This window comes from Mauremys reevesii, linkage group 9 (genome assembly GCF_016161935.1).
Source record: "Mauremys reevesii isolate NIE-2019 linkage group 9, ASM1616193v1, whole genome shotgun sequence".
Lineage (NCBI taxonomy): Eukaryota > Metazoa > Chordata > Testudines > Geoemydidae > Mauremys > Mauremys reevesii.
Genome location: NC_052631.1, coordinates 86,727,115 through 86,749,746, shown reverse-complemented (window position 1 = coordinate 86,749,746; position 22,632 = coordinate 86,727,115). Strand labels below are relative to the sequence as shown.

The 22,632-nt window shown below is 42.0% G+C and overlaps 1 protein-coding gene across 5 annotated transcripts in view; it reads right to left on the bottom strand.

The window, feature by feature from the left end:
• COL4A6 (collagen type IV alpha 6 chain) overlaps positions 1–22,632 on the bottom strand; it is a 188,827-nt gene that overhangs the window by 28,420 nt on the left and 137,775 nt on the right. For all 5 annotated transcript variants that reach the window (XM_039488503.1, XM_039488501.1, XM_039488500.1 and 2 more), the window contains 15 exons: positions 21,696–21,758; positions 20,540–20,575; positions 20,187–20,228; positions 18,566–18,658; positions 16,808–16,861; positions 13,980–14,039; positions 12,086–12,130; positions 10,685–10,738; positions 9,633–9,702; positions 8,737–8,847; positions 7,467–7,616; positions 5,941–6,030; positions 5,554–5,714; positions 4,502–4,681; positions 2,508–2,691 (listed from right to left, as the gene is read on the bottom strand). In XM_039488503.1, the coding sequence (XP_039344437.1) occupies positions 2,508–2,691; positions 4,502–4,681; positions 5,554–5,714; positions 5,941–6,030; positions 7,467–7,616; positions 8,737–8,847; positions 9,633–9,702; positions 10,685–10,738; positions 12,086–12,130; positions 13,980–14,039; positions 16,808–16,861; positions 18,566–18,658; positions 20,187–20,228; positions 20,540–20,575; positions 21,696–21,758 (1,393 nt within the window). The remainder of the gene's footprint in view (positions 1–2,507; positions 2,692–4,501; positions 4,682–5,553; positions 5,715–5,940; positions 6,031–7,466; positions 7,617–8,736; positions 8,848–9,632; positions 9,703–10,684; positions 10,739–12,085; positions 12,131–13,979; positions 14,040–16,807; positions 16,862–18,565; positions 18,659–20,186; positions 20,229–20,539; positions 20,576–21,695; positions 21,759–22,632) is intronic.

The following is a 22,632-nucleotide window of genomic DNA, read 5'->3' as shown; positions in this document are numbered from 1 at the left end:
TGTATTTGTGGAGCAACTGAAGGGCAATGGTGATATGCTAAAGAAATGGTTTTCACATATTCCTGGGGTCTGACAGCATAATGAAGTAACCAAGGTTTAGTGCTCACCGTTACTTAATACCCTATGTTCTCACAATACCTCTGAATGCCAGAGGAAGGGGAACAAGGCTATTGTGAAAACATAGTGAGAGGCTTCTGTGAATTGCAACAAGGGCACAAAACAGATAATCCAATAGCATTTCTGAGCAATTTTATACACTGCTCACTAACTGTGCAGAAGTATTGTTCTAACACTCTATCCCCTAGTCAAAGATATCAGCTGAAGGCAACTCAAGGAAAATCAACCTGACTACTCACTTGAGTAGGAATTCAGCACATGCAAGAAGGTTTGCATGATCAGGTCCTAATACAACATTTATTTTTTAAATGAGAATTTTCATCTGATCTACTGTAACTGCATTTTGTGTGGTCTAAGGCAAAATTCCTTGATGTTGCCTTTGGCAAGTTAATTTCAGTAGGTCAATGTCTCTCTTTAAAAATGTTCTCTGCTCTTCATCATAAAACCTTCCAACAAGTGCAGTGTAAACAGCAATTATTTCTTCGGACTAAGCAGATTTCTTTAACGTTAGATGAAGCTTAATACATCAAAAGTGTTTTTTAATAAATGCAATGATTTCCAAGTATCGGAGAGATGGTTTTCTCACAGTTTTCACACAAATATCCGTGGAGGTGTAAATTGAATCGGCTAATGACTTATTCACACTCTTCTACGTTTTCTGATGATAGATGCTCTTCTACAAAAAAAGCCATTCATTGTTAGCAGGGCTTTGATGTAACACTCACATAATGTGTTGACTTATGATGTATCCCATTTGATACCCAGTATACATGAGGCTGTGAATGTCAGTGCATGAAGCATATTTCCTCTAGTTAGCCTATGATGCAATCTGGATTTAGCAGCCCTTGTAAGAGATGTTTTAATAAGCAAAGCTATATATACATACTATAGGTTAGCAGAGCTTTTAGCATTTAGCACATGACATGAGCCAGGAAAAGGAATATGTAGAAAGTTCAAATGGGATGCCAGTGTTGGCCATTATAAATCAGCCCATTAAAACAACCAAATGCAACACTGGTGCTATGTAACATGCCATTCTGTGGGTCTCTGCAATGATAGGAAGAATAGGGAATCTTCCCATTGCTATTCTGGCAACCACTAAGGCCTAGCTCTCACCTCCCTCTGTGTCTAAGATTCCTTTACCAACCTCCTCACCGCAGCAGCAGTCACCTGTACCAGCCAAGCAAAGGAGCACAGGTTAAATGAAGTCAGAAAACCCACACGATCGAAAGCATCTTTTTTTAATCAATAGGCCAAACATGCTCACAGACATTTTTCATTGTGCACATTGTAGACAAGTCTGGTTTCATCCTAAGACTCGGAGTCAGAAGAATAACCGTATTCAGTTTTAGCAGTGACTAGTGTTTTGGGGAAAATATTATGTCTGTGAATATATTTAGTTGTATTACTAATAGCGCAAGCATTACAAATACAGAAAGTTAAATATACACAAGGTGGAAAACATAATAAAAAGCAGCAGCAGCAGCAAAGGAAAGATATTGCTTTTGTTAAAATCACCTTAATAAGCCAGCTTTAAAATCTTGACATAAATATTCCCTATGTGCAATAGTTTGGTGGTGAGACCATTTTCCAGACTCTAGCATATCTGAAATATCACATATAAAGCCCAGATTTACTGGATTCTTCAGCTCTGTATTGTCATATCAACTATATCAAACTAATACAACATCTGCCCTGCAACCGTTCTCAAGCTGCACATGTCATGCTTGCTATTTTTGCTGACTCAGCAGGGACTGAACCGGGGAACCTCCAGAGCTAAAAGCATCAACTTCTTCAGCTTGAGTTAAAGAGCTCTCTAGCCAGGGTCTATAGCAACGCATATCTTCGGTAAATTGGCACAGAGTGGAACTTGCAACACACTCATCAATAGTGTACCACCTGATAAATACAGGCAGGACCTAGTGAAATCAGTCATAAATGAGCCCGGTGTTTGGTTAACATGAAAAGTTCCTAGTCACTGAGTCTTGCACATATTTTACTATATGTAGCTCTAATATTTACACTTTTCTTTATCTAAAGCTTTTCATCTTAACCACATTCCTAGCAGAAAATCACCTTAGGTTTGCTACTGGCTATAAAATTGTTTCTCCTACAAAAATTAAGCTATTGTCAGTAGCCCCATCCTGCACCTCTTACTGGCATATTGTTAGTAATCTCATTGACTTCAGCAGGATTATGTGGGTGAGTTAGGACTGCAGGATCAGGTCTGACCTGCCTATAAACTATCCACAAATAATTTAAAAATAGACATCTAGTTTACTGCTTTGAAAATACTAGTATCCAATTATGAAGTGGAGTATTTCTTTGGTTGGCTGGTTTTTAGGGGCATGGCAGCTTTTCAAAATGAGAGTAGTCCCTAACAAACCTACCTGCAGGTCCTGGAAGACCTGGTTGTCCTAGAAAGCCATCCATTCCTGGGTCACCTGCAGGGCCGCGAACTCCGCTAGGACCTGGGAAACCAATGCCAGGAAGACCACTCTCCCCACGCCGGCCCTTGAAGCCAGGTAATCCTGGCAGGCCTTTTTCGCCTGGAAATCCTAGTCCACCATCACCCTACAGATAGCAAAGACAGTTACAGCTGAGAACCAAGAGCACCCGGAACAAGTGCACATTGCCACAGTTTTGACAAGTGCACCAAAAATGTTGTTGGGTTTTGTGATTCTATTGGACACCATGATGATAGTGGAGAAGGCTCCAGCCTAAATTCTTAGTAGCAAGTTTCAAATGTGTTTGATAAAGTATATGGAAATCTAGTAAATTTAATGCTCACAATCTTTTCAAATGCAGGAAACTCTACTTACAACTTAAACCACTGCATAATACATTGTATTTGCCAAAATATAAATATTATACGTTTGTCTGTATCTTTCTACTTAAAACGTTCATGGTCAGCTTTTTCTGTTTCAATATTTGACTCTTAAAATTTCGTAGATAGTATCTTTTGTTTTTAAAAAAACAAATCTTAAAACTAAAGTAGTGCCTGTCGCTTGAGAATTCTCTCTCTCTCTCTCTGACTTTACCTATAGTTTATCTTATGATTGTGTAATCAGAGATGTGCTGAGGGGCTATTATTAATCTTGAGGGAGAGAGAAATTCCTGTTCAAAGGGCGAGAGCCTTTGGAATAGATTTTCCTTAACAAACTGTCCTGCTTAACACGCCTCAGCTGCACGTAAGTGTAAATATTACAGTAATCATCCAACTGGGCACTTCAAATTCCAACCCATATATGACTCCTGATTTGCAATCTTTACCCATTGGCTCCACCCATTCTCCCGTGGAAGCAATGCCTGAAAGATACTGAAGACTAAGAAATTGACTTAATAAGGCAACTTAGAGCTCATGTGCCTTAGAGTTTACCGTCGTGTTAGTTGACATGGGTGAAAACATTACTACAATCTGTAGTGTAGACAAGCCCTAAGTGGCTTATTGAAGAGAAGCAGGTCTCAAATTATTAAATGCATTTCGGTTGCTTCTCTATACTACAGTTCATGATTGGTCACATTAGTTACTATGTGTTAAAAGAGGATTGCAAACTGTAGCAAAGACAAGTCCTTAGACGAGAGCACCGAAATCTTTGTCTGTTAACTTGTAAAGGCAACCAAGAGCTGGCAGGAGTTTGGGGCAGTTTACCCAAATCCTGGGCCACATGGAGCACTGGAATTCTTGTAGCACGTTACTCTCACTCCAAATTTGTCACCCTCTGAGTCAGAAGTATGTGAGGACCCTTTATTCTAATTGCTTTGACTTGTTCAAAACATCACCAACTTGATGGAATATCATTAGCCTGTGTGATGCTGATGGTCACAAATGATTCTGTGGCATTATGCCAATGTGGTGGGAGGGTTAGAGAAGATGCTGCTGCTGTGGGAAACCAAGCCCAGGATTTGTGAATTGCACTTTCCTTTATACATATGCAAACAGTGACTGCCACCATCATTTATCCGTCTAATTAATTCCTGCCATTGCAGGAGCCTCGGCACTTGGGTCTCTCTTGTCTTCTGCCTGTGGCACACAACAGTAGTTTAGTTTCCTTAGGACTGAAATATTTTAGTCTAACTAAAATCACTGGCTTCAATATAGGGGTATCCAAGTATAATTTACACAGGAGATCAGACTAGATGACCTAATGGTCCCTTCTGGCCTTAAACTCCATGAAACTATGAAATTTCTTTCTTGTTAGGATGACATGAAATAGAGTCTATCCACAGAGTGTCAGTTTATGAATACAGTGCACAGCTTTAGATCTCTGGACACATACAGCAGGACTAATCATGACCTACAACTCAGCCATTTTACTATTATTGTTCCTTCTTATTACAATTTTGAAGCACTCTTATTTTTGTTGCCTAAGTATAAACTCACCGGAGGACCTGGCCGGCCTGGTAAACCTGGGAATCCATCTCTGCCAGGAGTTCCTGGGATACCAGAAGGCCCTCTCACTCCTATTGCACCAGGATCCCCCCGGAGACCTCTGCCTCTTGCAAAAGATGGATTCCCTTTTTCTCCCTTAAGGCCTGGAGAACCTGGTTGACCAGGTAAAGCCTGCAGGCAGAAAGAGAGAAAACAGGTAAATGAATATGCATGGAAAGGCCTTCACTCTACAGAAGTCATCAAGAGCAGGAAAAAAATTAATGACAGATAAAATATTTACATAATAAATTAACAACAAATGCATAGAGCTCACTGAAGCTGACACGACCAGTCTGAAACATTTAGAGAGGGATTTTCAAAAGTCCTCACAGCTGGCCTATGCTCAGCACTTTGAAAATCTCACTCTTCTTTTTTTTAAATAAAAGATCAACTTAAAAATGGCATTACAGCAGCAGCTAGGAAAGAACTACATCAGAGAGGAGCATTTACTGTTACTGCTACCAACAGGCAAAGCGCTCACCATTTTACTCTCTATCTTTTCTTCATCCAAATGCATTTCTCATTTCTAAACCAACCTCTGGCCCAGAGAGAGCCCATAACCCAGTACTCATTACTTCACACTTGACTAGAGCCATTTCGAGTTATTGTGACTAAATGTCTCCACTGTAACAAGTTCTCAGAATCACTACCGTGCATTGCTGCATGCGGTATTGTTGTAGGCACGCTATAAGAGAGAGACAAGGTGGGAGAGGTAATCTTTAATTGGACCACCTTCAGCTGGTCAGAAAGACAAGCTTTTGAGCTTCCATAGAGAGCTCTGACCAACAGAAGGTGGTTCAATAAAAGAGATTACCTCACCCACCTTCTCTCCCTAACACCTTATTCCTACAAATTGTTTTTTGCCTTCTTACCCAACCAAGCAGAAACAATCATTTAAAAAAAAAATCCTTCAGGTTTCAATTTAGACAATTTTGGCCAATGGCACGAGAACAACACATTTTCCTTTAACTGGCGGAGACTGAAGAAATCCTATCCTGACTTACTGGAGGCCCTCGTGGCCCTTGTGCACCCACAGTGCCTGGATCTCCACTGGAACCCTTAAACCCAGGTTCACCAGGACTTCCTGGTGGACCCAGAGGGCCTGGTGCACCTTTTAGTCCAGCTCTAGTGGCTCCTCCATCACAAGCACAATCACCTGGATCCCCTGGAAAACAGAGTGAAAAAGAGTTTTTGTTGGCACTGTGGAAACAGATAATTGGATCTCCATTGCCTGAACCTTCCCACACTGCTTTGCACTTGGTGTCGTCGGTGAGTACAAAACGAGCAAAGTGAGTATAAAGCCATTCTGGCTGGGTAGCATTTCACACCATTTTGCACAGGTTTCAATGACGATGCAAGCGGCAAGGTAGGAAAGTTACGGTAAATTTCACCTTTGGTTCCCTTTAGTCCAAAAATTCCTGGTGTCCCCCGTTGTCCAGGTCTTCCTGGTTCCCCAGGTTCTCCACTGAGGATTTCTTCAGCTAGAAACACAGAGAGGAAAGGATATCAGCAAAGGCATGGGAGGTCTAAATTTCATTCAGCTCCATTAGCCAGCCACAATAACAGCATACAAGGCAGTGTTCTAGGATGCAAGGCTGATACAGAATTACCTCCTTTTCATTTATCACTCTTTTTCTAAGCAAAATGAATCAGAATGTATGTTATTATACCAAGCAGGGCAGCAATAAAGTACAGATAAAAGGCCAGCATCCTTAAATCTAAAAGATGCATCTTTATACTTTGGGTCCTATCTGACAATCCTTACCCAGAATACTTACTCACCTGAGCAGTTCTCATAAGAACATAAGAATGGCCATGCTGGGTCAGACCAAAGGTCCATCTAGCCCAGTATCCTGTCTTCCGACAGTGGCCAGTGCCAGGTGCTTCAGAGGGAATGAACAGAACAGGTAATCATCAAGTGATCCACCCCTGTTGCCCATTCCCAGCTTCTGGCAAACAGAGGCTCGGGACACCATCCCTGCCCATGATGTCATGGGGAAAAACAAGAAATGACTGAAAGCTGTACACCTTAATAAGAGACAGCTGATGAATGTAACTTCATTACAGTTTTTATAATTGATTTGTCGTGTAGCAACCCAACATTTGTTGGCAACATTCAAATAACTAGGTTTTCATGCTTTATCCTTTCTGGAGATCACTACATAAAAAATAAGACCATAAGAGTGGCCCTACTGGGTCAGACCAAAGGTCCATCTAAACCAGTATCCTGTCTTCCAACAGTGGCCAGTGCCAGGTGCTTCAGAGGGAATGAACAGAACAGGTAATCATCAAGTGATCCACCCCTGTTGCCCATTCCCAGCTTCTAGCAAACAGAGGCTCGGGACACCATCCCTGGCCATCCTGGCTAGTCTGATGATTGCCCATTAGTCAATGAAATAATCCAACTGTGTAGATAGAGCTGGCATTTTACTGTCCATGGGGGATGTAGATCAATGCTAGAGTATGTGCTCTTCATGTAACTGAGGCATGTAGCTTAGTGCTAGAGCACATGCCTTGCATGTATGAGGCCCCAGGTTTGATACCCCACTTCTTCTGTTTCTTGGGCCAGAGATTAGGGCACTAGCCTAGGATTTGGGAATCCTAGATTCAACTCTTTGCTCCGGCACAGATTTCCAGCATGACCTCGGGCAAGTTACTTAGTGCCTCTGTCTCAGATCCTCACCTATAAAATGGGCATAATAGCACTTCCCTACCTCTCAGGGTGTTATGAGGATAAATACATTACAGATTGTGAGGCACCCACATACAGCGCTCATGAAGGGCCATATAAGTACTTAATATAGACAGATGCATATTCTTCAGTGGTAAATGAGAAAGAGAGAGAGCACACCAAAAGATTATTTTGTTTGTTTATATTTTAATCCCGTACAAAAGCAAGTCTAAGAAATTTACATACGTAATGGACCAGGCAGTCCTGGAGGTCCTGGCATGCCCGGTAAACCATTTATTCCTGGAGTGCCTGGTAATCCAATTGTTGCTCTCCCTGGGTCTCCTGGTTCACCAGTAGTACCTGGAATACCTGGAAATCCCATGGGACCTGGTGGCCCTAAAGAAAACATAGGCACATACTATGTAGTTAGCCAACTCTCCAGCAGCATGTGGATCCAGATATTTTTCATTTTATGAAGATTACCATTGCACATTGGGCTGATACTATGTTCATGCAGGAAGTCTTATCATTGCACATAAAGAGAAGACTATGAACAACAGCCATCTTTGAGAGTCACACCTTTTTTACTATTATAAATGGCAGCTGCCTAGGCCAGTGAAAATACTGCATTAGTGCAGAGCCTTAGTTAAGTCACTTAGGTTAGTGAGCATAAATAATTAAGCAAGCTAGTGATATATTCTGCAAATGTGAAGCACAATATAAAAGCTATATTACTGTTACTGAGTGAATAATGTATAGTGGATAATTTGACAAATATAGACTTTTTTTTCCTATTTGCAAATTGTCCGGTAAGCAAAATAATTTGACAAATAATTCTCAGTCTGTAGATCGTTTGAGGACAAGTGTTCAGTGTGTGAAATTCAGGTTACACTGATTAATTTTAACTGGACACACCAGATTGTTTCTGCACCACGACTAGCTCATCCATCTCTTAGCTTCGGGTTTCCAGGCTGAGTACTTACACAAGTTCTCCGTTTCTGTGAACAAAACTGCCAGCAAACTCATTTGCCAAGGAACTCACAAACACAGAAAGCCCACGAACACAGCTGTGTTGCATATTCACAGCAAATGCACTGAGATATGCCCTAATTGCTATGGGCTTGAGCCTGCTCCCACTGAAGTCAATGTCAATGACTTCTCAGGGCATCGAATTAAACCCTGTGTGTCTTGCATGGCAAATGAGAGAAAGGCTAGATATTGGTTCTCCCAGGTTTTCTGTCTCTATCTCTGAATTACGTTGTTTTCACATAAAATACTATTCCTCACACAGGTTACAATATTCTAGCTATTGCACTTGGCAGAGTGTATCGCCAAGGCTGCTTAAGTGAAGTTACGCATGCTGCAATGCCTGAAGTGGGGATTTCAGCACCTCCATTAATAAGTGAATCAACAGGTGTTAAATTAATTGCGTCTATACACAAGCAAAGATAACTACAAACGTGGACAAACAGCACGCTAACAGCTTACTTGGAACTCATATTAGCAGATGTTTTACCTCGAACAAGAGCTGAGAGACCTGGAATGCCAGGAAGGCCTGGTGGACCGGCCATCCCTTCATCTCCTCGAGGGCCTGGAGTCCCTGGAGTCCCGGGATCTCCTGGCACACCTATTGGACAAAAATATTAAAAGTAGAAAAACTTAAGAATGACCCTGCAGAAAGAGTCCATGTAATCCACTCCCCTGTCTCCCACATTGGCCATTGATCTGTGCTAGCAAAAGGTGCAGACTGCTTTTTAATGTACTTATTCACCTAATGCAATAACACAGGCAGAAATTTCTCCCTGTCCCCAACTGGTGATCATCTTATGCCCCACAGCACTATATGCAGAAGCTAGCCTGTGTAATTTCTGCCCTCACCAATGGAGCTGCAGATGTTGTTTTCACCCATGCCTAATTCAGTCCTGGAATTTACTACACTATTCTCCACAGTAATATCCAGCAACAGTGAGTGAGTGAGAGTACTAAAGAGGCATTCAACTTATTTATTTGCAAGAGAGAAAAGGGGGAGTTTTCTCTTAATAGCATTGCTACATTGAAATAAGCCTAGGGGTGGTATATATTTTTCTGGGCTCCAGATATACAGGACGATGCTAACACAGTCAATCACTGATGCTCTAAACATATCACTCTGCTTGTATTCAGATAGCACTGCATTTAATTGGGAGAGTTTCAGATATACAGCAAACTCTGAAGCTGCACACACTGGGCCAAATTTATCCCTGTAGTAATACCACTAAGTCAATATAATTACAACAGGGATGAATTTGGCCCACCGAACAGCGCTGGTGAGTTGATAAGAAAATTTGTATTAACATAAAAAAATAAGGACATAGAGTGGAATAAAATAGGTGCATTTAAAATTACTTTGCAAAACAAAATCTGAAGAGTTACCTGAGACCAGTCCGTCTTCTCCATCAAGAAAAATAAGAGGGCCTGGAGGACCCATTTCACCTAATTCACCCTATAAATTTAAACAGATTCATATTGTTTTCAAGTTCTTTAAAGACCAGAAAGCAGGGAAAAAGGAGTGCCTATTACTATGCAGGGATCTGCCTTGGTGGCAAAGTTAACAGTAGTTCCTTGATGTAATAAGGATTCCTTGTTTTAATGAATTATTCCCTTTGCTCTTCTGTTCTTCCTAATGATCTCTGCATTCATGACTTATACACCACTTGTATGATGAAACTAACGGCTGTCCACAGAAAGGTACTTTTATCCCTTACCTGCCTGCATTTTGCAAGCTCAGGAGAGAGCACTGGCATCCTTGTACCATGTTCACAAAACATCATTTATCAAACCAACATATGGACCAATATCAGGTTCATCATCTCTGCTCACCCCATTCTGTACAACCGCTGGGTAAAAGCCCAGGTGAGTTGCTTTTAATACATGCATGTCTAAAGCACCCATAACCGTCATTATCTACAGGCCCTTCAGCCCTGAAGTTCAGGAACTTGAGCTTTGTGAGGCATGCCAGCCTCCAGCCACACCTGACTTCACCCAGCTAAAATAAACAAGAGTTGGTAATGTCACCCTGCATCTCATCACTAGTGCCCTGATGGTGGCTGCTGATGAAATATTGTTTTGTTGTCTCTTCCAGCAATAGTTATCTGAGAGTAGACCAGTATCTCTAGTCCTTTTATAGCGAAGATTCACTGGGGTAGATTGAAGGATATAGAAGGGACTGTACTCCCATTTCTCTCCAGCAAGGAAGCATACAGCTATCACACATAAAGCATAGTAGTATCATGACAACTCACTTAAAATATATGATGGTTCACCAGAAAACCATAACCACCAATTTAGTTACCCTGACAATAAAGCAGATGGAGAACTGACATTAAAGAAAACATCACAATGATACAGAAGAAAGAGATTTGATTGAAGTAATGACAAATTCTGTAATAGGAGCAGCACTTTAATGTTCCCATTGGAGAAGTTACCTTCATTCCTTGCACTCCATCCAGCCCAGGAAAACCTGGGAAGCCAAACTGACCCTGTAAAACAAACGCACAACAACATTAGCTTATGAAACGAGAAGGGAGGGCCTGTGGAGGCCTTGTCTTAGTGCTCTCCAATACCTGTGTTTGAATCTTAGTCCAGTCGCTTGTCCTACAGGAGGTCTGCAGGAGCAGTAAGATTGGCCCATAGGAAGAAAAAGTCTGCAGCGGCACTGTCTCAACGCCCTCTTACAGAGCAACACATTGGGGTTCCAAAAGACACTTTTCTTGGCCTACTCAGCTAGAAGGGTGGGGACGGTGATGAGGTGGAACTTGAAGTAGGGAAAATCAGGATGTCATCCTCAGGGCTCTGACAGAATTTCTGAGACTGTTGGTGAGGGAGAGGGCATTCGGCAAACTGTGCCCAGTATGTAATTTCTCTCTCCTGCCTCCTCTTCTCCCCCAAGTCACCTGCACTAAATCAGGTAAGTCTTATCTCACTGACTAACCATTTCCCAGTAGTGTGTGGTAATACTGTGTGTGGTTCAGAGGACTCTGCTGCTGATACAGAGCCACCAAAATTCCCTTTGGCCTTATGGTGCACTGACTAGTGTGCAAGTGCAATACTGCCCTCTACTGGAATGACTATCAAACCTGCTCCAATGTAGGTCATAAGCTGAGCTGTGGCTGCATTTAAAGGGAAATTCTCATAGAGAGACATCTGTTGGGTTCTATCCCAGACTGTGATCCTGAATTCCTGGATAGCCACAGACCAGCTCATAAACGGCACTGTTCAGAATCCCGCTGCTCAAGACTCATTTCTATCCCATGACCATTCACTTTAAAGGATACTGGGAAATACTCTCACACACAGTATCTATGAAAACAGGGCTAGACCGGAAAGCAGTGAGGATCCAACCTACACTTGCCCTGCCCCCCAAGGATCTGCCAACATCTTAGAGTGTTCAGTGCCTACATGTAAGCTGGTGAAAAATGGCTCTGATAGCTGTTCTGTGACCACATTGCACTGGTACAACTGAGGGTGCAAGGGCCTTCACAGCCTTTCAGAAACTTAATGCACTGATCATTTGCACCAGTGTGCAGGACACTATGTGACAGATGGCCCTGAAAAGTAAGAGCATTGGTTACACCAGGAGGGAGTGTACAGTTTCAGATCTCGGTGGCGGTTACTTTCTAAGCCTCTGGTGGGGGAAATGGTTAGGGAGAGAAAAATCTTACATTGGTTTTCAGACATTCTTCTGGTCAACTCTCAATGCCCTTCTGGGACATTGACGTGGAGCCCATTAAGGAGGACAGGAGATGGGATAATATGAGACGCCCCTAGGCACTCAGTTGACTTCTCGAGACGTTCAAAGTATTTCCAAAATTAAACAAGCCTGGTACCTTTCTCCCTGGAATCCCATCAGATCCATCCAATCCCAGAAATCCCTAAAACAGCAAAATACGTGTTATTTAACCTTTAACTTTCTTTCATACTCAAAAGTCATAACCAGGTTTAGGTCTCATTATGCAAAGTACTGTACGATCAGAAACAAATATATGAATCCTGCTCCTAAGAACTTAACATCTAAAGGTGAAACTCTGGTCCCACTGAAGTCAATGGTAAAACTACCATTGGCTTTAATAGGGTCAGGATTTCACCGTAAATAACTTGAGTATCAAAAGCCATTTTTTGGAAGAATTCAATAGTATAAAGGCCAAAAGTTGTCTCATCTTGTGTAACCATTGTCATATTTAGTACAGTTGAAGTGCTTATAAACAAAATCAGTCCTGGTTCCTCAACTTACTGAAAAGCTGGTGTCGAGTTTCACATTGTAAAACTAAGAGATGGGTCATTTTTATCTTGAAAAATTATTTCAAACTTTTGAAGGATAAAAAGCAGCAGATTCCTTTTGGATCTTCATGTTGTACGTGAAAAGCACATCTCTGCAGGCTGTTCATGGTAGTCTGAAGGATGGCTGTGTGACTGTCACATGACTGGGAGTGGGCAGGTCCTCTTGGCAGGTACCGTGTTTGATATATATATTCTCAAACCAACAGCACTTCTCAGACTAAGGGACACGGTCACAGGTGATTGGCCCCTTTAAGGGGAGAGAAGGCCAACCACACCTATGCCATAATTAATTAGCTGCTTCCCAGCCTGAGGGGGTGGGAGTAAGGAGGGTCATGTAGAGAGGAACCTTGGGGAAAGGACAGGCTCTTGTGGAAGGCTCTGAGCCAGGGTCTGAGAATGGTACACCAGGGGAACCAGCCTGGGGCCAAGTGCTCTATACCAGCGCCAGAAAGACTCTTAAAGGTAACACAGAAAGGCCAAGAGAGGAGGCTGAACAGAAGGCCCCAAAGGGCAGAACCACCTTTTGTTTGTTGGAATTTATTAGTTTGGACACTTGCTACTCCAGAAGCATTATGTTTGTGACTTGGCCGGGGGGCTAACATCTCCAACACAGACTGATATGCGGAGATTAGATTCTGAGACCTATCAGTTAGCCAGTTTTTAAATCCATGGGAGGGTGCAAATCCAAGTGACCTAAACTGCAGGTACAAAAAAACCTGTGGGTTCAAATATCAATGCCTGCACAAAAGAAGGCTAGTCCTGTATGAGAGGGACTCCAAATATACAGTGTGTTTGGTGCTTATGTTCTCAGGAGAAGAAAAACAATGGATACTAGAGAAAACAAAGAATGTCCCTCTCTTTGCATCCCTCCATCGCCTCACCTTCTTTACCGCATCTAGCATAAGCTACTTGTCACCATCTCTCATTTGCTGTCTAGATGTCAACTCTTGTCTCCAATCAGCCTGTGTCACTAGCCTCCATTGTTCATCTGTTATGTTTTCAAACAAGCACCTTCATGCTTTCTCCCATGTTTGGGAGGTGCGCCTCGTAACATCCACAATACCTACCTCACCATTCTCCTCCAAATCCCTCCTCAAAATTCTCCTTTGCTGTGTGACACTTGTGGAAAAACTTGACAATGGTTAGGCTGTTGGTGACCACTGCGTATTAGACTGACTAATATTGTCTCACTGTTTCCTTGAACTCCCCAACCTATCTGTCTGTACCCATCTATTGTCTTGTGTCTGACACTTAGATTGTAAGCTCTTTGGGGCAGGGACCATCTTTTTGTTCTGTGTTTGCACAGTGCCTAGCACAGCACATGACTAGGACTCCGCAGCACTATGATAATACAAATAAAGACACTTTACCAACAAGTTGAACATTCCAGTCTGTACATCTCTTGTCAAGAACAGGGATTTAAGCCACAGTAAAGTTACCTACCCTGCCACCTGGTAAGCCAGGGATCCCCTTTTCTCCTTTTTCTCCGATACCCCCAATGCCCTGTGGGAAAAAGCCAAAGTCACATATCTTAACTCCCAGATCTATCTGGAGACAAATGCAGTGCGGCCCCCAAGGTGAGGTGAGTGTATCAACTCTCTACAAACACACACAAGAGAAGCAAGGTTGAGTTGACACTCTACCGGGCCTCCTAGCCCCAAAGAAAACCCTTCCTCAGAGACAGCTGGCAGTACGTGCCAGCACCCTGGTTGCGATGGAGTCACGTGTTTTCCTGCTGCCACCTGGGCCCCTTTCCTTTATAATTAGACCTGGATGGAAAAACAGAAATTCCATTTTGTGGAGACGTAGTAGGGCCCTGCTCGCTCCTGCCTCTTCTCAAGTCTACAAACAGCTCAGAGACCTTTTTCTGGTAAAACACCCCATGCAGTTTATTTCCCCCCGTTTTTCCCCCACCTTTGTACACTAGACAGTCTTAAACCTATTGACCTAGGGAGCCCTCAGCTCCAGAGGCAAGCAAGGAAGAGTAATCTCTCTCCCCCACTTTCTATCTGTTTCCTCCCATCCTACCTCCTTCCCATGCCTTTTATATTATCTGCCTCCTGGTCTAATTAGTCTCTTAGTTCTCTTCGGCCTGTCAATTAGCTCTTCTTAACGAGGTTTGCTCTGAAGTAATTAATTAGAGCTGCAGGGACCAGAGGGCTGACTCAGCAGCTGTTGCTCAGCGCTGTGTCACAGGAGGATTTAGATATCTTGAAATTTAATTTTTTTTTCCCATTTAGGAACGAAACCTAAAAATGTCAAAATTCTCTGTGAAAGAAAGTTCCAAAAGATTGCTTAATTTAGTTTTTTAAATGTCCAAGCAGGATGTTTTGAGATTGTCAGAACTCTCTCCCTCCCCACCACATGGAATTTCAGGTAAATCGACACAATTCCATGAAGCATTTCCACAAAACTGCATTCTCTGACGGAGAACTGTTCTGTTGAAGTTTTTCAGACCAGTCTTACTTATAACCTTAAGGGACAATGGAAGCACTGTGAGTCCCCGGTGCATCTTCTACTCTCTGGGTCCTGTGCCAGGAGAGATCATTAGCAATCATTGGAGTGCCGTGTTAAATGCTGCCCACTGACTTACTCAAGGAGAAGAAGTTTGCAGTGATACTGCATCAATAATTCCATGAACAGAAGTTACAGCAATACAATAAGTTAATGAATCATAACATGTTACTTGACATTCACACAGCACTTCTACTTTGTGAATCTCAACGCACTTTAGGAACCTGGGTAAATATCATTAACTCTAATTACAGATGAGGAGACTAAGGCATAGAGAATTTAAAGATCACAAAGTCACACAAATTAGTGGCAAAATTGGGAACTGAATTTGTCTCCAAACTCCCAATCTAGCAAACTATGCATTGGACTATGCTGCCTCTCAATAGAAAAAACCCAACTCTATAAACTATAACAGCAGAATCTTCTGACTGCAATTCAGTATCACATTTGCCATGAAAAAAGTAGATTCAAATCTATTTCTTAGATGTAAAAAGCTGGTTGAGATTTGACAAACAACAGTTCAGTGATGGAATCAGAGAGCCCCTTTGTCCTTTTACAGTGTAAAAAGGAATGACACAGCAGTTTCACATTCAACATTTGAAAACAGCTTTAAGGACTCCCCTTCTCTTCTCTCCCCCACTCAACAAAAAACAATAGGGATCAAATCCAGGGATGTGGCAAGCCTTGATTTCAGGGAGAGTTGCAGTGACTAAGAACTTCTCAGGCTTCAATCCTGCAAACACTTTTGCACATGCTTTACTTTACACATAGGAGCAGTCCCATTGACTCAGACAGGACTAGTCAAGGTGCGTGCACACACACACACACACACTCTCCCCCTTAACTAGAGCAGGGCTTAAATTCTCAGAGATTATTTCCTGGAGCCCCCCACACCCTTCCGGGCAACAGATGTGGGGCAGGCGTTCTCGGGGCTTCTGCCCCGCGGGGTGTGCTATGGCTCCCATGGGTTTGAAAATATTTACCAGAGCTCCGCTCCGGATGGCTCCAGCTGAATTTAAGCCCTGAATTTAAGAAGCCTAATAAAAAAAACCTGTGTTTAGAATAACAGATGCCTGAAGTACAAATTTTCTTTACACACTGCTCTATCGATATACATATATTGAAGCGATTTGTAAACAATTTACTCTGTGCTTCAGAAGCTTCACAAAATATTTGTCCCTTCAATTTTACTAAAGATACTGTGTTTACAAAAGGCTGAGGTTGGGGAAAACAACCTCCCAACCTCCTGATAAAGAGGAAAGCTGTTGTTATTCTTCACACATGACAGGGGGGCTGTTACGCAGCATGGAGTTACTGAGTATTAAAGCTCAGTGCATTGTAACTTTAAAACTAAATAAAGAAAAGCTATGTTTAAGTAGCATTAAAGGAAAATAGCGTTTTTAGTGTATTGCAGCAGCAAAGGAATGTTAAAAGATGGTGCCATCTAGTGGCCACATGAAGGGTTGTGATGACTTTATCTTCAGAGCCTCTGCAAACTGCAGCTCCAGTGTATGAAATTAAAGCATTTCAGTGACTGTAATATCCGTTGCACAGCAGCACCACTGTCTCAATATCTGTGTAAGAAAGAGCCCCCAGATACATTTCCACTCGAGGGACAAAACCCACAGGCCTTACAACCAGATTTTCAAAGGCTTGGAGGGGCCTATAGGTACAAATCGGCAACCAGTGGTATTTTCAAATGCACCGAGGCACCTAGCACCTATTAACATTGAACATTTTTTTAAAATCAGCCTTACCAGAGGGCCAGGTAATCCTTTACTCCCAGGGAATCCTTTAGGGCCTGGCTCACCCTGCCAACAAGGAAAGGACAGACACTGTGAGTGAGTCATAAAAGGGATGAGGTGAGAAAAAAGAGGCTTGTCCTGCTCGCTGAAAGTGCACACTGTGATGGACAGTCTACAGTCACCCAGTGCACCCTCATCCCCTCAGTCAGATGATTTCATAAGATGGAAGGCCCACAGCTGGAAGGAAAACTCCAAGCCCAACGGCTAATGCTGCAAAGTGCTCAGCACCCTCATTTATCATGGAAGTTGATAGCAGTTGAGTGTGCACAGCACCTCCTGGGAGGTGATCAGCTTGGGCAGGATCAAGCCTTACAAACATACATCTTCACAATTATGCTCACCATCACACAACCAACAGTGAGGCAGAGAAATCCAACAGGAAGGCCTGGGTCTGAGCTCACCCCAGCCACAGAGAGTTTCTCCTGACATACAGTTAGAAGTGAGATCAGAATGAGGCCCCAAATGAGACTATCTATGGCCCAAAAATTGCAGCCCTCACTCAGTCCTTGGAAGTTTAGCTGGAGTAAGGACTGCAGGATTTATCCCAGATCCTTATTATATTTGTAGAAATACTGATGAGCTAAATATATATCTCAATAATTGTCTGGGATAGTACAATCAAGCACATGAATCTGATTTTTGTTGTTGGTCAAAAATAAAGCTACAGCTTCACTCTTCCTTATTTATTTTTCTAAGAGGATTATGTTTCCTGTTTGGGTTAATGTAGTTTCACAGTTCACAGATCCAGCAGAAATGAGCTATAGCTCTTAATTTTGTGCATTCATTTTTTAAGATTTAGAACTTAGGTAGGCTTAAGATTCCTCTTTCTGGGAGGCTTGGATTCTCTCATCCACCATAATGAACTGAACCAAGTGTCAGGAGATTTCAGTTAAAAAAGATTTAAGTCGGTTTAAAAAGTGGTGCAGAAAAGTATTGATCAGTCCTTCTTCACCTGCAAAACTAGATCCTAGCAGAAACATACAGCACAGCTAGCTTGGACTGTGTAACAGGTGGCTTTAAACGAAAAAAAAATTGAGATATAATCACCAAATTTCATTTTTACGCCAGGCAAACAACCCATGTTTTACAATCCAAAACAAATCACAGGAGGGCAAGACAAGTTGCTAATCTTTGCCTTTCCCAAGGGAACAGAAGTTGAATATTATATTTCCCACAACATGTCTCAACTCTGAGCAAATGTAGCCAATTACTGAAAAAGATGCTACAAATATTGCCAAAGCTGGGTCTGCACCCTTGTCCAATGAAGTCACTGGGAGCATCTCCATTCACTTTAATGAGCATCAGATCAGGCCCAGTGTTTGGAAAACGGGCTGCTGCTTGTTTTGATGCAGAGGTATTCCTTTACACCGAGAACTATTTCTGTTTGAAGAATCTTTCTTCAGGAGTCCCCAAGGCCTGCTGAGGTTGGAGATGGCTGGAGTGAGAGAGAAAACCCATGTGTATGGGCAAGAAGAGGGAAATGTTCCCCCCCTTGCTGCCATATTTTGACCCTCTAAGTGAACCTGCAGGGACTAGTTCATTTCTTACCCTCTCACAAACCAAGTCACAAGGTTCAGTCTGCGAACACCTTCGGGAACCAGTTCATGCAGGATCTGAATAGCCCTGGGATTGTCTAGCTGCTTCACTCAGCCTTAGCATCAAGGAAAGGGAAAAGTCAGCATTGTTGCCAGTAGAGTTGTGTTTACAAACCTTTACTCCTGGTTTCCCTTTTGGAAATCCCATGAACTCTAGTATCCCAGTGGATGGTGGGGGACCTGCAGGGCCAGTTGGTCCGACATCTCCCTGTTGATAATTGGGGAAGATATTAATGTAAGCAGAACATCTTAGACCTAAAGTGAGTGGCCCATGATTCACTGAAAGCCACTCAACTCAGGCCTTACATGCACAATATAAGGTACCAAGGCTCATGTGGGAGTTTGGCCATGAAAGCCAAAAGGTTAGATTGCAAATTAACAAGAACAAAATGCATTGCATTAAAGTAATGTGAAGTAAAAAAGCATGTAAGAACAAGAAAGGTCAGTTATCGAACAAACAGAAAAATACACAGGGAAGACCTGAAGCCAGATACAGAAGAGATGAAAATGAAAGACAGAAAGGCAAGGCAACTAGAAAGACTGGGATGTAACAAACACAAAACATCAGATGATGTGAGAAGTCATTTTCAGAAGTGCAGGAAAAAGCCCAATCACATAATCACTCTCCACACTTCCCAACAACTGGGCAGAGTGGGATTTTCAAGAGCACTTAATGTTGGCTTGACTCTGGTCTCATTGAGGTAAATAGGGATTTTACCACTGGCCACAATGGGAGCAGAGTCAGGCCAATGCTGGGCACTTTTGAAAAATCTCACCCTGCGAGGCTCTAGCGCAGGGGTAGGTAACCTATGGCACGTGTGCTGAAGGCGGCACACAAGCTGATTTTCAGTGGCACTCACACTGCCTGGGTCCTGGCCACCAGTCCGGGGAGCTCTGCATTTTAATTTAATTTTAAATGAAGCTTCTTAAACATTTTTAAAACCTTATTTACTTTACATACAACAATAGTTTAGGTATATATTATAGACTTATAGAAAGAGATCTTCTAAACACGTTAAAATGTATTACCAGCATGCGAAACCTTAGATTAGAGTGAATAAATGAAGACTCGGCACATCACTTCTGAAAGGTTGCCGACCCCTGCTCTAGTGGGCTTAGATCTGCACTTGTGTGCATGCAAGGTAAATCCCACCATGGACAATGGGCCTATACAGAGTTCATGTCAGTCCAGAATATGATCCATTATATTCACCAAGCTAAATAGGTTTAAATTAACAGGAGAGCTAAGAAATGGAATGGAATGAAGGATAAGGATCTGACAGGTGATGAGGGCCATCATCTCTCAGTGGAGTCCTTCCTTGCAGGAGATGCTCAGCATCATGCGGGATCAGGGCATTGAAGAATTTTCTCTCATTCTCCTCTCTATCCACCACTGCCTTTCCAGCTGCAGGAATGCTTCCCAAACTCTAGCCCCACTCCCTTTGCAATCTTAGATTTCCTCCTATTCGGATTCCATTTTGTCTTCTAAATATATCTGGGTTGAATTCTTGACCATGGGAGTAAGTGTCCTAGTAGAAATTCTTCTTGGGAGGTCACCTCCTGTTTGTTTATCCCCTTTGTGAGAACTACCAACACAGGGCCAAATAACACGTAGTGAACTTCTCAATGCCAGAGCTGAGGACTCATATCTGAAGGGGAGATTTCTAGTGGGCACATGTAGGACTATGGATAACTATTTTCGTAGTTCTTTACAGATGAGAATCAGTTCCACTTACCTTTTCACCTGTCTCTCCTCGGAAACCTACTCCCATGTTACCCTGAGGAAAAAACAGTAAGAATTAATGAATAAAGGAAGAAGATGATGACGATAATGACAAATTAGCACTTCGGGTGACAATTCAGCAAAGCACTCAAGCATATCACTTCAGTGGGACTTAATGACATGCATAAGTACTTTGGTAGATCCTGGCCTGGGTTAGCATCTTTCATCCAAGGGTATAAAATATTAACATTTAAGTGGATGAAAAAAGAAACAATGATAAAAAACAATAGACTCCCCCACAAAAACCTGGAGTTTCTCTCTTTAGTACTCAGGTATGAAAAGACGACACGAAGGGAAGGTACTCACTTTTGGTCCTTGTGGTCCCACTGAACCCGGTGGCCCCTAAACATGAACAAGATAAAGATTTTATTTATTTTAACTTAAACTTGGATGAAACTATGCAAAAAAGTCTGGGTGTTCAACATAATTTTGGGGTGCTACTCAGTTGAGGATGACCCATGACCCATTGACATCAGTGGGCTTTGACCTTCAATGGTTTTAAGTGGCCAGGAAGGCACATTGTCATTGTGATAAATTAAAATGAACAATTTGAAGAAAACTACAGCTCCAAAAAGGGGTGCTGGAACAATCTGTATAGAGCCACTGAACCAAACTATAAACCCTGTATATGATGGAAACCACTTCAAGCCAGGGGGTGCAGTAGCATCCCTAGTTCCAGCATCTATGGCCCCAAATTATACTCATTTCACAAAAATAATACAGGTGTTGTGCAGTTATTGTATTTTTACATAAGCCAAACTGAAACCGTCTCCTAAACGCATCCCTATCAAAGGTGATTTTTCAGGATATTGCATGGGGATTTAGGCCTGAACATGCAAACGCTCAAAGTTTTGCTACCATGAGTAGGAACTACTCACATTAGTAAATTCAAGCATGCATGTGTTTGCAGGATTGGGCCTTAGTGACCAATACTCTATACAAAGAGCAGAAGTTTTACTCTAGTGCCCGCAATATACTCTGAATTCAGAAATATTCAGTATTTAAAAGTGATGCTGCTGCATTTACAATCCCTTCTCATATAAACATGGTCAGTTTTGCTCTCCAGGGGATCCAACTTCCTCTCCTCCCATTTTGAATGTTGTGTCATTCTGTCTTGTCCAGTTTGTACTTACAAGGCCAACTACATATGTTGTTCCCAATATTAGGTTCCATGCAGTGAATCTGCACTGGAATGGGTTCACCAAGGTGGATGAAGAGGGTGAATGGAGCTTTCCTATTATTGCAAATTTGAAATAGTTCCTGTTTTTATTACATTTTCAAAGGCAACAATTTTCACTCAGGTTTCACAGCCATGCAGGTTTTTGTAGCCAAATCACCATTTTTACAAAGGTAATGAAAACAAACAATTTCAGGGACATGAAAATGGGCAATGGCGGAAAGATGCCGGTATATAGCACTACTTTATTAACAACACTGAATGCAAAGGTAAAGGTTTCCTTACCTCCAAACCTGGCAATCCTATAGGACCCACAGAACCTGCTGGGCCAGGGAAACCTTTTGGACCCTATCATAAAAAGTTTTAGGAAATGTATTAAAGAATTCAACTCTTCAGGTCCCACTCTCCCATTTAACTAGTTGTTACCATTCTTATCGGCCCTTCACTGATGCCTGATCCCAGTTAATTTAATACACGAGAAAATATTAAGACACAAGAAGACAGACCAGAATGCAACACTGGCTTCTATTCATTAACAAAGCAAAAAACCTCACCCCCAAAGCAAACATTAATTTTGTCCGTCATGTGAGATAGCAAGTACCTTAGATGAGATGCCAAGTACCTTTAAATTCATGTACTTCCCTGGGAGCTGAGGATGCTCAGCATTTCACAAGACTAGGCTCTTAAAAAGACACTGCTCTGCCATTTTGGAACTTTCTCTCCAAAAAACTGTAGAAGGAGGTGCATGGTGACAGATAAGGGAACCATTTCCATTAGCCTTATGTTTGATAGAAGCTTGCTTCTACAAAATATTAATTCAAGGCCAAATTTCACTTGGCAATGTCCCTTTCAATTCTTCAGTGATGGAATGGGAATTGCAAGGAAAAGCAGATTAAAAAAAACCTACAAAATAAGCAGGACTTTCCTCATGAAATCCTTACAAGCTGAAGGCAGGGTGTGTCTTAAAATCATAGACAATATCCCTGGAAAAATGCATCTAATTTAAAACACATAATTCATTTGACATTATCAGCATTTGTTTATCTGGAAAATCATTGTTACAGAGTTTAGCATTAACAGGGTGTTTGGTTTCAAATGTAAAATTGACTGCAGGTATGGCCAAAATCCAATCTCCTTTGTTATGGTGCAAATCTGGAGTAATTTAATTAAAGACAGTGGAATTACTCTGGATTTACACTTATGTTACTGAGATCAGAATTTG